Source organism: Asparagus officinalis, chromosome 5, assembly GCF_001876935.1.
Source record: "Asparagus officinalis chromosome 5, Aspof.V1, whole genome shotgun sequence".
NCBI lineage: Eukaryota > Viridiplantae > Streptophyta > Magnoliopsida > Asparagales > Asparagaceae > Asparagus > Asparagus officinalis.
Window position 1 is genome coordinate 71458158 of NC_033798.1, and position 16231 is coordinate 71474388.

The following is a 16231-nucleotide window of genomic DNA, read 5'->3' on the forward strand; positions in this document are numbered from 1 at the left end:
AAAACATAACTGTTGACATTTCCAGCCAATCTAGTTTAATAGGTCAAAGATTTTGCGTACGTCTAGAAACTGAAAGAGTTATGTATTTATTTTCTTTTTACTTGACCCAAGTATGGTTATTTATTTTCTTTTTACTTGACCCAAGTATGGTCCGAAACTGCCTAAGTTGTATATGTATGAGTGATAGAACGGGAACGGGTATGGAGCACGGAAAATTAGTAAAAGATAGGGTACAGGGATACGACTATATATATATATATATATATATATATATATATATATTATGAACTTTAAAATTAATAATTTACGAAAACCAATAGTATTTTTTTCATTTACATAAAATCAATATATAAGAAATTGATGTGAAGTGTAGAATATACGTCCAAGAAGTGTACGATGAGTGTTTTAAATTTAAACATGTATTATACAACTAAGTATAAGCATGAATAAACATATGCATATATTCAAGAAGTGTCCAAGAAGTTTTGGTACGTATATGTCTAGGGTATGGTTCCAGCTTCCTATTTGAAGTATCAAGGTAATGTAGCTGCCTATATATGTCTTAGTAGTTCTATTATAAACCAATTCAGTATGATGAGGACTCGTCCATAGATAATAGTAACCTCATATATAAAGTGCTTGTATATGCTGTTAGATTTAAATGGTCAAGGGACGAACTTTCCATAGGTTTCCAAAGATTTCCAACCAGATCTTTTAAGGACATTTTTTCGAGATTTCTCAAGTCTCCTCTATTCTTATGACCAGCTTACCTCCTCCTACACTTGTTGTTTTCCTCTACATGGATTCACAATACGTTTTGCATTTAAAAAATGAAGTTCATCAATCCGCTACACATTGACGTTGTCCATAGATTTCACCCAACAAGTTCCATAGATTTCACCCAACAACTTTGAATCCTACAGATCAACTGAACTCCACAAATTCCAGTATCTAACAAATAAAGATCTGGCTACAAAATCCCGAGAAACCCACATACTATTTATTCACTACGAGCCGATTGCAATTAAGTAATGTCAACCCTCGGATCTGTGCATAAATCTCAAAATCAAACGAGCCGACAGCTGACATTCGTTCGGTGCACATTTTAACGTCACGAAGCGATGTGAGATCTACTACACATTATACCAACAACAAACAAAAAAGAAAAGAGCTGTATCTAATGAGCATCCCACCAATCAAGAAGGGGGAAACAAAAAAAAGAGAGAGAGAGAGAGAGAGAGAGAGAGAGAGAGAACTTACAAGAGGTCTTGCTTCCGACGTGGCCAAGGAAGGCGGCGACCTCCTTCATCTGCATAGTCTTCCCCCCCGTCGTGCCGAACCCGAGGGGCTCGAACAAGGCGGCGGCGGTGATGAAGGAGTGGTAGTCCCAGAACCCAACCGCGTGGGCGACGGGGGAGTTCCTCTTGGCGAATAGATTCTCGAACTGGTTCATCCACCACATCTAATAAAATATTATTTTCATCTAACAACTCATCCATCACATCTAATAAAATATTATTTTCATCCAAACATCACTCAACTCATCTCTTTTCATTAGGGCTGGGCGTATTCGGTTCGGTTCGGTTTTAAGCCCAATCCGCATCCAATCCGAATTTTTCGAATTCTCAAAACTCTCATCCAGATCCAGATTTTTTCCCCTTCATCCGAATATTCGGCCCAACCGAAATTCGGATCGGTTCGGTTCGGTTTCGGTTTTAGACTGAATTAATTCCATTTCACAAAAATCTGCCCACACCTGAATACCGTTGTACTTTTGGATACATGGGATATCTGTTCCAATTCGGTATGTCCTCCCGGTGATTCAGTTTTAAATCTAATATCCTGCACTGGGATACCAAAGTATTGATGCTTGAATAATTTATTACATGAAGAATGAAAATAGTAGAGGCAATGGTTGGACAGTTTACTTCAGGATAATAAAATACCTGATGTTTATTTTTCGGGGAATTGGACATGTGGACGAAAGAAGCATCTGTTATTTCGGGGATACCGATCACTTTTTGCTTCCTTTGAGGTTGTTTCTGGTAATATGAAAGCTTATTTTTTTGGTCTTTGTAGACGTTCGTGGTAACATTTTCAATTATTTATTAGCAATGTTATTTGAAACAAACTAGATCGTTTATATACTGCAAAAGTTTCTAACTAAAGAGCATAGAAAATGTCCTTCTATCTTGACCCTGCCTAGGCTGTTGCTGTGTATAAATACACCTTCCATCCTCACTTATTGCATTTCTGTTTCAGTAGTCTAGCAAGTAGTTATTAGCCATATTTTTGTATTTCAACTTGCTGAATATCTGTTTTTCAGTATTTATATTAGAAAATGGAGTTAGGGTTAGGAATTTTTCAATATTTATATTAGAAAATTCGGTTCGGTTTTTTTTCGGGCGGTTCAAGGGTTCAAACCGGATCCAAACCGGTTTAATTCGGTTCGGGCGGTTTAGAGTCTTCTTCTCATCCATTTAATCCGGTTCGGTTAACCGGCCCGCTTTTTCGGGCGGTTTTTTCGGTTGAACCGGTTTTTTTCGGTTTTTGCCCACCCCTAGGTAGGCGTAGGCTTACTGGGGGGTTATTTAGTTGGGACTAACTCGGATAATTATTCTAAAACAATAATTTTATCTTTTTAAGATATTTTGAGTTGTATAAAATGGGACAATTTGAGATAATGAGACAATTTGAAACTTTGATTTCACAATTCATGTGAGATAATTAATGACGTGATACATTATTAAATTACAATATTTATCTATCAATTAAGTCTAAATTAATTTACATAATTGGTTTAGCATGTTATTTGGTATGCTATTATAATGTAGTACATAGTTGTACTTTATACTGAACTATAATATATTATGTTATAATTACTGATTAATTATAACTATATTTAATGTTATTAATTAATTTAATACAATATATTATAATAATATGATATATTATATACTAATTGATGTAATGTACAAACAATATATTTAATATAATATGTCAATAATATAATATTTAATTAAATATTATAATATTTTGTTTAATTCAATATAATATTATTTAAAATACTAAATTATTATTAAAAATATAACATTTTATTTTATTTTATGATAATTACTATACTTTAAATGGAATAGTTGATGACATGGCTCCTTATTAAAATATAGAATTTATAATAATCATAATACACTATTAATATGTTTAATATTATTAATTAAAAATATTATTAAATAATATATTATATTATATTAATTTTATATATATTATCATACTTTAATATATAGTAATTTATTATAGTGTTTATTATAGTAATAAAATATTATTTAATATTATAACTATCATAATATTGATAATATACTTGAGACTATTAATTAATATAATAAAGTATAAGAGAAAATAGTAAATTATATTTAAGACTATTATAACTACCAACTTTTCTAAAAGTTTCGGTTTTATATCGTCAATTATGCGAACGTGAGAATTTCTCACTAAAATTCTCATGCGATAATCACATACTAATTTTTAGAATGTTTCAACTCTTAACATTTGTTAAATCAACTATTAAGCCTATCAAGATTCTATTGCAAAGTAGAATTAGTATAGGTTTAAAATAGAATTTTTATAGGTTTAACATTAGATTTAACAAAAAGTGATGATTTATAAAATGTTCAAAATTTAGCATAGAGTGTCGCATAAGTATTTTCGAGAAAAAAATACTTACACTAACATAACCGAGGGTATGAAAGTGTAACCTTTAAACTTGCGGATATTTAAGCGCATTCAAAAACAACTGAATATATATATATGTGTGCAAAGTAGGTGAAATATTGAAGTGCAATTAAGCCCAATATATATTTTTAGTCTGGCACGGTTCGGTGCGCACGCCACTAAGCATTGTTTGTATATAGACATTGACGATGATATTTTGCGTAACATGAATTTTGATTTACATATTGTTGATGTCAGAAGTTGAGATGTGATTTGGGAGAATTAAACTTGATTTCTAGGTGCCTTTATCGTCTTTGATGGTTGATCTTCACTTGAGGGTCTTGATTTGTACTTTGCTACACAAATAAGAGAGGTTAGAGATACCAGAGGTTGTTTCCACCGGAGTGTATTTTGGCGCTCAAGTCAGTGACTATATCTAGTTAATCTCAAGACGAAACAAAGTATAGTCTTGTTGACTTTTTTATGTAATGTAGAAATCACCATTATTTATAGAGGGTTTGCAAGGGCGGGTTGGAAATTTTGGCCGAATGTGTGAAGTTTTGCTTCAAACCCTACTTTACATGTGTCAGCAATTGATTGGTTGAGTCGTCTTTCTACAGTGATGGGGCTATTAGGGTAATGGCATGTTCGATGAGCTTCGAAGGCTCTAGCTCGAAAGGTCATTATGATTCTGACGCCGCATTAATTGTTGATGATGATTGGACGGAGAAGTGCGGGCGCTAATTGTACACTTATTAAATGCAGCATGACTATTAATGATGCTTGTCAGGCCATTCCATTTGTTCGAGACACGTTGTGTCGGGTCTGATTGAGGACACCCTTCGTTTCGGAGTAAAACATCCAGCGGAGTCTGGGTCAGAAGCGCCTTTCACGTCAAATTTGGATAGCAAGGCAGGTCGGCGAGCTTATCACCCAGGTTGTACTTGCAGATGTTTTAGAACCCGACCAATTAGTTACTATGTGGGCACTCTTACTAGGCTTGGTAATTTCTAGGGTATAATATTGGCTCCTTTTCACTTAGAATCGAAAAGTCAAGTTGGAGAGAAAACAACAAGACTGATGCTGGAACCTAGTCCGTCCTTATTAGAAGACAACTGTGATTTGACATTTCTAACGTCAGCAGAGTTCATGTGGCAGTTTGATGGAGTGGTGCCTCGTTTGAGAGGACATGCTTCAGTTTCTAAAAACGGTTAGCTGTTTTCTCGTAAACTGTGCCAACCATTCATTTTTTGCCACGTGTCATCCTCTTTGCTTATATATATTGCTCCTCTTCCTTCTTCTTCTCTTTACTTTGTGAAAACCCCTAAAACTCTTTCTCTGCCATTTGTGAGCGCGTCTTCCTCTTAAAAATCTCGCCATATTCCAATCATCTCTTTTTTGCTTTGAAGGCTTCAATGCTCAACTTTCTATAGTTCGCAATGAGGCCAGAATCGCCTTATTGCGTCAGTATCACTCGAAGGTTCTCATGCGCTGATTGGTGTACTGCGCTCAAAATTTTGACATCCTTAGTGTTTATATGTTATCGGCTCTGTCAAGTGACCAGTCTGTTTATCATCATAGTGGGGTTTTTGCGCCATTGTATTGGCATCATCTTGACTATGGGTTTCGCTTTGCACCCATTCCTTCAGAAGGTCTTTCGGGCTTTGGAGGTTGCACTAGCACAATTGACACCAAATTCTATTACTTTCTGGTGGCCTTCCTCATCATCTGCCATCATATAGATGTCAGATCGAAGCTGGGTATGTTGGGCCGCTAGGTGTGTGTGAAGGCTGGCAAGAGGGACGGCTATTTCTATTTGCAGATGGTTGGTGACTCCCAGGTGATTTCAAACATCCCCGATACAAACAAAGAATGACAAAAAAATTACTCTTCGTCATGGGTGCTGATCTGATCCTGACTTGTCCTTCATGGCCGAAGATTAAGAAAGAAGTCCTGTGGATGGAGAAGCTTTTGGATGTAGAGTTGCGGGACCTAGGGAGGATTCAGGCCTACAAGGGGTCGCGACGCTGGGAGAACTTGTTCAATAATGATGTCCTCCGTGCTGCCTATATATCTTCTATCCCCACTACTAAAGCGGATTTAGCCCGTGCTGTGGTCATATCTATTGATGAGCAACCGGCACAGGGTTCCTATCCTGATTCTCCTCCTGTGCCTCAAAATATATTCTGCGACAATGTAGAGGCAGAGCATCTCCAGGTCTTGTAGCAACAACATGCCACTGACATTGCTCTTAAACTCAATTTCAGCAAATCTCTTGATCAGGTTGAGAGATCCAAGAAGATGAGGAAAAATATGGCTTCCAAGGGCCGTCGTCAGGTTGAAAGTAGCATGTGGGAGCTCTTCTTTCTTAGAAATTTGACGGTTGAGGTTGCTTCCTAGTAGATTGAAGTTGCCCTTGGGTCAACTAGTGGGGTTGCGACCCCAGAATCTTCCCATGCTCCATCTAAGTTTATCAAGGTGGAGGGTAATTTCCCGCATTCAGTTCTTAAGGAGGAAGTCAGAGGGGAAGTTATTCCTGTCAAGGAGCTGACAGGAGATGAGGCCCTGCTAGAGTCATAGCTGAAGGGGTGCTAATTGGATGGAAGAGGGGCTTCAGTCATCTAGGAGACCCAAAAAGGAGTCGCCTACTGACAATCCAGTTGTTGAGACGTACAAGCATCCAGCTCCGGTGTCCTTGGATCTCTCAGCTACCATGCATGAGGGCAGGTATGAGTGGGAATTTACTCATCATATCAGCAATCTCCATCCCCGTATTTAGGAGGGGATGTGAGCCATTTTGATGGGGCCTAAGTCTCATCCTCGCTATGAGAGGGATTCAGAAGAGCATCTTTTCATCCCTGAGTGATGAATGGATGCTAGAGGGTCAATTCTAGAGTTCTAAATCGATTAGGACAAGGCAGTGGAGCAATTCCTTCTTCCTACTGATGAGGCACTGCTGTGTGAGATTCCCAGTGCTGGTCTTCACTACGCTCTCTAGAGCTACTTCATCCGAGGGGCTCTCTTGGAGTTTGAGTCATTTTACAACTTGAAATTTATTGGGAACTCTTTTTAAGCTCCAACCGTAGATGCAGGCATAAAGGGAAGCCCGAGAGGTGGCCCAAATGGTGGTTGCTACTAAAGGTAGAGAGCTCGATGAGTTCAAGTGAGGCTAGGTCATGATGGGGCGAGAGCTAGCCCATAAGGATGAAGAACTGAAGGCAGTTGAGGCTGATGCTTAGCATCGTGAGGCTCAGCTAGTGCAAGCCCATGAGGAGGTAAAGAGTCTTAAGGAAGATCTAAATCATGCCATCACGATATGAGACTTTATGGAGGAGAGAGTGGCGTATCTCCAGTCAAAAGTCTGGGCCAAGAAGAGAGAGAAGGAAGACACCTTCGATAGGGCTCATGCTACTTGGACCCAATCGGAAAAGCTGCTGACCAAAGTGAATGAGGAGGTGACTCTTTAGGAGGCCCTCCATCAGGAAGTTGCCCATGTGACTACCAAGGTGAGCTATAGCGTAACTTTCTTCGCTCCCAGGTTCAAGAGCTTGAGGCCAGTATGACTCATCTGGAGTTAAAAGCCTTTGAGATCGAGATAATCGAGAGATACCGCGGTGCTTATCTGGGTAAGGTTGAAGTGCCCTCGCTTGTAAGGCGGTATTTGATTATCTAAAGGGTCAGCTCCCTCACGAGCTTATGGTAAAGGAGGATTACTTCAAGTATCCCTCCTAAACAACCAAGTGTCTCGTATCCATAAGATGCTCGAGGTGTAAGGCGGGCTAGGAATAGTCCAAGAGGATGAGGGAAGTCGTAGATGAAGGGGAAGGTGAGGAGGCTATCGACGAAGATGTTGGCGAGGGCCTTGATGATGTCACTAGTCCCTCCTCATTTGAGAAACCCGACTCCCCTCCTTCAAATGCTCCCAGTTCAGACATTTTTGAACGAGTCGGTGAGGAATGACTCGTGAGTTTTCTTGTCTTTTGGGCACATCAGTGAAGACCGAGTGATGCATTGGTGTCGTTTACCTAAGGCTTGTTGAGGCTTCTGGTGAGGGCCTAGCTACAACATCTTTTGTTTGTGCTTTGGGTTTAATTTTGAGAACTAATGCCAAGGACAAATGAATGCCCGATGAATCGAAGAAGACCAAGTCATGAGTGCTTCTCACAGTGTCTCGGTTTACTCTGAAAAGACACCATGGACTTGGTCGTGCCTTGGTTTTACTCTAAAAAGACACCAAGGACTTTAATGATTGTTACCGAGTTGATGAAGGTCAAGCAACAAGAGCTTCGTGCCCTGGTTTTACTCATGAGAATGATACCAAGGGCTTGGTATGTGCTCTGGTTTTACTCTAAAAAGACACCAAGAGCTTTGGTGATCATTGTCGAGTCGATGAAGATCAAGCGGCAAGAGTTATGTGCCTTGATTTTACTCATGAGAACAATACCAAGGGCTTGGTATGTGCCTTGGTTTTACTCTGAAAAGACACAAAGGGCTTTGGTGATCGTTGCTGAGTCAATGAAGATCGAGCAGCAAGAGCTCCGTGCCTTAGTTTTACTCGTGAGAACGATACCAAGGGTTTGGTTTTACTCTAAAAAGACACCAATGGCTTTAGTAATCATTGCCGAGTCAATGAAGATCGAGCAGCAAGAGCTTCATATCTGGGTTTTACTCGTGAGAGTGATAACAATAGCTTGTTGTGTGTCATGGTTTTACTCTGAAAATACACCAAGAGTTTTGGTGATCGTTGCCAAAGATGAAGATCGAGCGACAAAAGCTTCTTGCCTTGATTTTACTCGTGAAAATGATACCGATGGCTTGGTACATGGCTTAGTTTTATTTGAAAAGATACCAAGGGCTTTGGCGATCGTTGCCGAGTTGATGAAGATTGAGCAACAAGAACTTTGTGCTATGGTTTCACTAGTGAGACGATATCAAGTACTTGGTACGTACATTGTTTTTACTCTGATAAGACACAAAGGGCTTTGGTGATCATTGCTGAGGTGGTGAATATCGAGTTGCAAGAGCCTGCATACATATTAGCCAAAAAAGCAAAGCATTCTCTACTTCTGAAGTGGTTTTGTATTTACAGTGTTAGGAGTACTTCACAAATTGCTTTACGCTTTTTCGAACTACTAAGACTTTTCTTTTAGCTTCTTGTCCTGCATTTTATTGGGCAATGTTCTTTTTTATTGTCAATGAGCTTTCCACCATGACCGATTAACTGTAGCAGTGCTAGCTGATGGTTTATTGGGCAATGTTCTTCTTTATTGTTGATGAGCTTTCTACGATGAGTGATTGGTTGTAGCAGTGCTAGCTGATTGTATGTAAAATTGCATACCTTGACTTGGTAGAAATTAACATTATTTATAGAGGGTTTACGGGGGTATGTTGGTATTTTGCCTGAATGTGTGCAGTTTAGGTTCAGACCCTACTTTGCACGTGTCGGCAAGTGATTGGCCGAGTCTCCTTTGTACAGTGATGGGACTATTGGAGTAATGGCATGTCCGACCAGCTTTGAAGGCTCTGGCTTGAAATGTCACTATGATTCTAATGTCACATTAATTGTTGAAGGTGACCGGGTGATGAAGTGTGGGGCTGACTGTATATTCATTAAATGCAGTGTGACTTATAATGACCCTTGTCAGGCCGTTCCATGGTTCGAGACACGTTACATGGGGTCTGAGTGAAGAATGTCCTTCGTCTCGGAGTCGGACATCTACCTGAGTTTGGGTCGAAAGTGCCTTTCATATCGAAGTTGAATCATGAAGCGAGTTGGTCGGCTTATCACCTGGGTTGTGCTTGTAGATGCTTTGGGAGTCGGCTAGTTAGTTACTACTTGACCACTCTTAGGGCCTGTTTGGTTTAATAGAAGTACCAGAAGTAGGAAATAGATCAAAAAAATAACTTTTAAATTTATGAAATAGGAAGTAGTGGAAGTAATATTTTTTTTTGTTTCATATATATATTGAAGTAGTGGAAATAGTACTTGTTATTCTTATTCCCTTTTTTTATAGCAACGAAAAATTGTTAGGAAGTAACTAATAAAGAAGATATTAATAAAAAAATATTTATTTCCTAATTAATGCACACTTTACTTACTTTGGGCTACTTTTGAGCCTTAAGGGGCGAATAAATATTTAGGAATTAGGGATGACACGTAAGCGCCACATCAGTGCTTAAGAAATTATTAAAAGTAGGTTTTTCAGAGAAATAAATATATTTTTTTATTAAAAGTAACAAAAGTAGCATCTACTTTCTTTATTTCAGTTACTTCGTAATTAATTCCGTGCAAGCAAACAAGCCCTTATTAGGCTTCCTAATTTTTAGGGTACAACACATACCATACTAGCAAGATTATCTTCCATTGCAATGTTATTGGTGCAGTTTTCATTGATGGATTATTGTGATAAGAGATGTGTATATTAAGATTCATGCTATATTTTCATTACTAAAAATAAAAATATTCATGCTAGATGATGTGTGTTCATCGCTGCTATATGATTTCTATAGAAGGCTTCATATAGGTTTTATACCTTTATAGTTGGGAAGTTCTTTTCTCCTGGCCACGATGGAACAACTACTTATTAACTTGATTGGAAAGAATACCAATAATAATTACTGCATAATAGCATAAGGAGCTCTTAATGCGTTCTTAGTGATGTCATAATTTATTGGGTCCTTTTTTCCCATATATACCAAATTATACGCAATTTTTTTACTTTCTAAATTATATTCATCTGTCAAATTTATCCTTCACTTAAGCTTCTGGAAAATGAATAGTAATATTTTATTGAAATAATTGATTTTTCATGGATTGAGTTGATTCATATCTTTTGTACATCGCATCAATTTGTAATCTTACTTAAGTAAATAATAATCATTCGTTAAATAATAATGATAAATCTTAATCTATGACTACCATCATGAGCATACAGTGGGAAGAGTAGCAACCTACTCTAATCAGCTGCATGAATAACTGCTATTTTGTCTCAAATCATTTTTCTTAAAGAAGGAAAATATTGACACTGCTACACGAGTAACATAAGATGCTGCAGGTTTCTGTTCTCCGTAAATTCAACTCTACTCTTGGTGAGTCATTCAGCACCCCAGTGACTTATAAACCCATGTAACTATTCATGCAGAATATATAAAGCCAGTAAAATCACACACATCCATCACATAATAGTTTTTTTTTAAAAGCCAATTCTGGAGGAATTACAATAGCGTATAACAAAATCATTCATTTATGGTATTATCCAAATATATTTACACAGCCCTCTCCTACTGAAAACAATCACGAATCACGGTTTAAAAAAAAAAAAAAAGCAAACCAACAAATGGAGGATACCTCCGATGTACAAAGGGCCATTGTGCTGCAGCTGTTGAGGGCTTAGTACAGGATTTAAATGAACAAAAACAATCACTCCACCCCGCTAACCCACCTACACACACCACATGCAAAAAAAGGAGGGAGGAAAAATCAACAATGGGGGATGATAGATCATGTAGGAAGAGATATGGGGGGTAAATAAACCAATTCCCCCATGCATTCTAATGATACAAACAAAGCATCCAACAAATGATCCCTGATGCCAACAGTAGTAGACTACCAGATGCCGGCATTGACTTCTGCTAGATCATCAAGCCTGCCTCTGGGCTCCAGGAGGTGCAGCCGGCATTGGGAAGTTGTAATTATACTGGGCACCGCCAAGCTGGGGAGCCTCCACATATGGGCTCTATTACATTGAGACGAAAAAAAAGGAACTAGAATAAATAAAGAGAGAACTGGTTTGGGCGGGTGACTCATTTAGACTAATTTTATTGAATAAGCTGTCAAGGTAGGAAATATGGTTAGACCCATCCATCCCATGTGACTAGCAGAATGTGCATCATCCCTGGTCCATCTCTTGGCATATGATCATTGGGTTATTGTGGATAGGCCCTCTGTACTTTAGCCCAATTGCTGATAGCCCCTGCGATTCTATTGGTTCAGATAGACCTCCTGATTGAACTAATAGCATAAGGAGCTCTTAATGCGTTCTTAGTGATGTCATAATTTATTGGGTCCTTTTTTCCCATATATACCAAATTATACGCAATTTTTTTACTTTCTAAATTATATTCATCTGTCAAATTTATCCTTCACTTAAGCTTCTGGAAAATGAATAGTAATATTTTATTGAAATAATTGATTTTTCATGGATTGAGTTGATTCATATCTTTTGTACATCGCATCAATTTGTAATCTTACTTAAGTAAATAATAATCATTCGTTAAATAATAATGATAAATCTTAATCTATGACTACCATCATGAGCATACAGTGGGAAGAGTAGCAACCTACTCTAATCAGCTGCATGAATAACTGCTATTTTGTCTCAAATCATTTTTCTTAAAGAAGGAAAATATTGACACTGCTACACGAGTAACATAAGATGCTGCAGGTTTCTGTTCTCCGTAAATTCAACTCTACTCTTGGTGAGTCATTCAGCACCCCAGTGACTTATAAACCCATGTAACTATTCATGCAGAATATATAAAGCCAGTAAAATCACACACATCCATCACATAATAGTTTTTTTTTAAAAGCCAATTCTGGAGGAATTACAATAGCGTATAACAAAATCATTCATTTATGGTATTATCCAAATATATTTACACAGCCCTCTCCTACTGAAAACAATCACGAATCACGGTTTAAAAAAAAAAAAAAAGCAAACCAACAAATGGAGGATACCTCCGATGTACAAAGGGCCATTGTGCTGCAGCTGTTGAGGGCTTAGTACAGGATTTAAATGAACAAAAACAATCACTCCACCCCGCTAACCCACCTACACACACCACATGCAAAAAAAGGAGGGAGGAAAAATCAACAATGGGGGATGATAGATCATGTAGGAAGAGATATGGGGGGTAAATAAACCAATTCCCCCATGCATTCTAATGATACAAACAAAGCATCCAACAAATGATCCCTGATGCCAACAGTAGTAGACTACCAGATGCCGGCATTGACTTCTGCTAGATCATCAAGCCTGCCTCTGGGCTCCAGGAGGTGCAGCCGGCATTGGGAAGTTGTAATTATACTGGGCACCGCCAAGCTGGGGAGCCTCCACATATGGGCTCTATTACATTGAGACGAAAAAAAAGGAACTAGAATAAATAAAGAGAGAACTGGTTTGGGCGGGTGACTCATTTAGACTAATTTTATTGAATAAGCTGTCAAGGTAGGAAATATGGTTAGACCCATCCATCCCATGTGACTAGCAGAATGTGCATCATCCCTGGTCCATCTCTTGGCATATGATCATTGGGTTATTGTGGATAGGCCCTCTGTACTTTAGCCCAATTGCTGATAGCCCCTGCGATTCTATTGGTTCAGATAGACCTCCTGATTGAACTTTTTTAACTCTTCTAAGAGTCAAACAAAAATTCACTCAGGGTCAGGGGGTCTATCTGCACTTGGGCAATAGTTATTAGTTAAAAGGATCTATCCACACCAATAGAAATATAGGGGGTCTATCCGCAATTAACCCTACATCATTTAACAAAATGAGCACTCCCTTCTATCCAAACTTTTTATAAATAAATTGTCCCATAAATCATTGGCCCCTAGCCTAGATTGTAGATGCACATAGGTATAAGACCGAGAGGAGAAGAGACACACAACGATTGCCAAGTAGCCCCAGGTTCGCAACCCAGAAAGACTAGAATTACCATGTTTTCCCAAAGCTCAAATGGTAGGAGAACTGACTATCCTGAGCAGGAGTACAAGGGAAGCTTCTTGCTGTTTACATAAAAGATTAATGAGGAGCGCCACATAAATAGGTCGGCAAGTGGTTACCTGGGGATGTAGAGGAGTCGTGTAAGATGACTGCTCAACAGGGGATTTAGGTGTTGTATCTGGAGAGCTTCCATCATTGCACTGCTCATTTCCATTCAACTTGTTAAGCCCACCTGCTTCATTCTCAACTCCATTGGATAACTTCACCCTCTGAATCAATATGTATCGTATGCTCCAAGTGATTAAGAAAGCACACAAAAATTACGACAACCAAGAAATAGCAGAATGTACTACTGAAAATCACCTGAAATATTTTTCCCAGAGCTTTCAACCCTTTTGCTCGAGCCCGAAGCTCCTCTTTCTTCACTGAATTGTCCTGAAGGACCTGAAAATCAAAGTGGCAAAACATGGTAACATGATTAAGACCTGTAATGATGGAAATGCCTTCCAGAAACAAAATGATTTGTTTTAACAGCATAGAAGACCGACCAACTGACAGACACGGGATAGGGTAGCCTCAATATCAGCAACATTAAGCTTCCATAAGGAATCAATCATCACTTTCTTATGAGACTGCATGTACTCTTCAAGTTCCTCCTCTGTATAATTTCCCTCAGCACTGAGATGTTTCTTCATGTCTTCTTGCAGCTGCATCAATGCAATTGCACCTGCAACAACCACAGATATTGAATATCTACATCATATGCTTACTTCCATAGAGACAACCGGGACATGTGCAAACTACAATGCATTAATATCTCAGGATTTTCCTGCATAATTCTGAGAAATGACAGAAAATAGGGAGAAATTCACAAAGATGCAAAAGTGAATGCACACAAAACAATCATAATAACATGTATTACAAACTATGCTAAGTGATCACCTGTTGCAGCAGTTACTTGTGATTTAATTGTATGCCCTTTGTTTCTGAACCACTCGGCAATAAAAGGAACACCCAAATATATTGCTTTCTTCCCAAGCTCCTTTGCCGCCTGCCTTACATATATGTAGCCAATGGTATTCAACATATCAACCCCATAAGCTGTAAAGTTAATCATAAGATGTTAACCAAAAAGAAAGACACAACCCACACAAATCAGAACAGAAGATATATAAACCACTTGAAATCTAAAAGATATATTATAAAGGCTGCTAAAGATCTTTGTAAGATGTTGGAGATGTCATTTTTTTCTTCACTGCTCCATTCTCAGATCTGTTATGTACATTTTATATGATATGAGAATCCAAGATTTAAATATCCCGATATGTCGCAAACATCCTTCATCCAATATAGAATTTTATGTTCAACATGACCCTGACATCTGACAACTAGACTACCGCTAATAAGTAATAACAAGGTGTTGACTGGACAAGACACATTGCCACAATAGAATTACAAGAAACATTCTTTAAGAGCATAATATAGGGACGAGTTCTGGAACAAAACACGTGGCACAAACCCACTGAGTTCCAAAGATTTTTGCTGAAACATGTTTTATTTCGGAAGGGATAAGAAATCAGCAATATTTTATATAGCTTGAATCACTGATGGTTATGTCCTTGTTTCCAGTGATCCTCTGCAAATCTGCAAAATGAATTACCAGATAGACAGCACTAGGCAGGCAAATGAACCACCTAGTTCACAACATAAAAGATAACTGAAAGATGATTTTTGTCATATTAATAAGGTCTCAACTTCGCCAGCAGAACAAATATTTTGCAGAGTGCGCTTTATAATTATGAAGAAAAATGGAAACTAGCAAGCTCTTGAATATATACTTTGCATATCATCCCGTCAACAGGTCATTATCAATATCTGCTCCTACCTTCTTCACAAATCAAAAAGATTTCTCACAGCCCGTAAATTAAGATATCTGAAAGTCCAACCCGGTCATAATTTAAAATTTTCCATTGAGAAAAACAAATTTAAAAGTTAGTTGAGTTTCACAATCTATTCGCGGCGTTGGAAATGTATCTTCAGAAAACATATGCTTTACTCTCCAAAGAGCATCTTTTACTTCCTTTCAGTTAATGAGGATGACAACAATATTCATCCCCTTTACTCTATATTGCACAAAAGTCTCAAGGCATCGTTGAAACCGTGTTACTTTCCATTTAATTTTTCTGCTTTCTGTTTATATGTGCCCTCATACCCATTTTCTAGAATACTATAAACAAACCCGCAAGTTTACAGGATGAACCTCTTCAAGTTTACAAGATGAACCAACCTTTTTTTGAGGCACAAAGGAAAGCTATGAAAAGAATTGGATAAAAAGAAGAGTGTAACCAACATTTAATTGACCAGATATCTCTATCTTGGAGGAATACCAAATAGAACACGATACTGCGCTTAAATCATGAAGACATCTCCAATTTCATTGCACCTCTCATTATTCCAGGGAAACCTTAATAATTGTTCGCCAATCATTCACATGTAGAGTATCATTCAATTCCACAGAAAAACTTTTTTAAATATTTCCTTTTGCGATTCAAACTATTACAAAACCAGATTCATCAGCCTTTCACATCAAAATGGGAAAAGGAGCACTACTCCAAAAGAAGCTCCCAACACGTGAAGTCTAATTATTATGAAAATGCAGTAAATTATGAAGGGAGAGAGGGATGGAGGCAGTTGAAGACATAATATTTACCCGCATTTGAAAGCCTTGACACCTCAGCTTCAGCATGACTAATGAAAACTTCCTTGTTCCCTTGAACATACTGGTGCAGACGATCTTT

At 38.1% G+C, this 16231-nt stretch overlaps 2 protein-coding genes across 2 annotated transcripts in view; both read right to left on the reverse strand.

Annotated features, from left to right (window-relative positions):
* LOC109843802 (chitinase-like protein 1) overlaps nucleotides 1–1462 on the reverse strand; it is a 3663-nt gene extending 2201 nt beyond the window's left edge. Inside the window, exon 1 of the mRNA XM_020412765.1 lies at nucleotides 1261–1462. Coding sequence (XP_020268354.1) covers nucleotides 1261–1462 — 202 coding nt within the window. The remainder of the gene's footprint in view (nucleotides 1–1260) is intronic.
* The window catches only part of LOC109843803 (chaperone protein dnaJ 10-like), a 14495-nt gene continuing 10582 nt past the window's right edge, over nucleotides 12319–16231 (reverse strand). Inside the window, exons 6-11 of the mRNA XM_020412766.1 lie at nucleotides 16144–16231; nucleotides 14376–14534; nucleotides 13982–14160; nucleotides 13797–13877; nucleotides 13553–13702; nucleotides 12319–12833 (exon numbers count right to left, since the gene is read on the reverse strand). The exon at nucleotides 16144–16231 is cut by the window's right edge and continues 10 nt beyond it. Of these exons, the coding sequence (XP_020268355.1) occupies nucleotides 12738–12833; nucleotides 13553–13702; nucleotides 13797–13877; nucleotides 13982–14160; nucleotides 14376–14534; nucleotides 16144–16231 (753 nt within the window). The 3' untranslated portion in view covers nucleotides 12319–12737. The remainder of the gene's footprint in view (nucleotides 12834–13552; nucleotides 13703–13796; nucleotides 13878–13981; nucleotides 14161–14375; nucleotides 14535–16143) is intronic.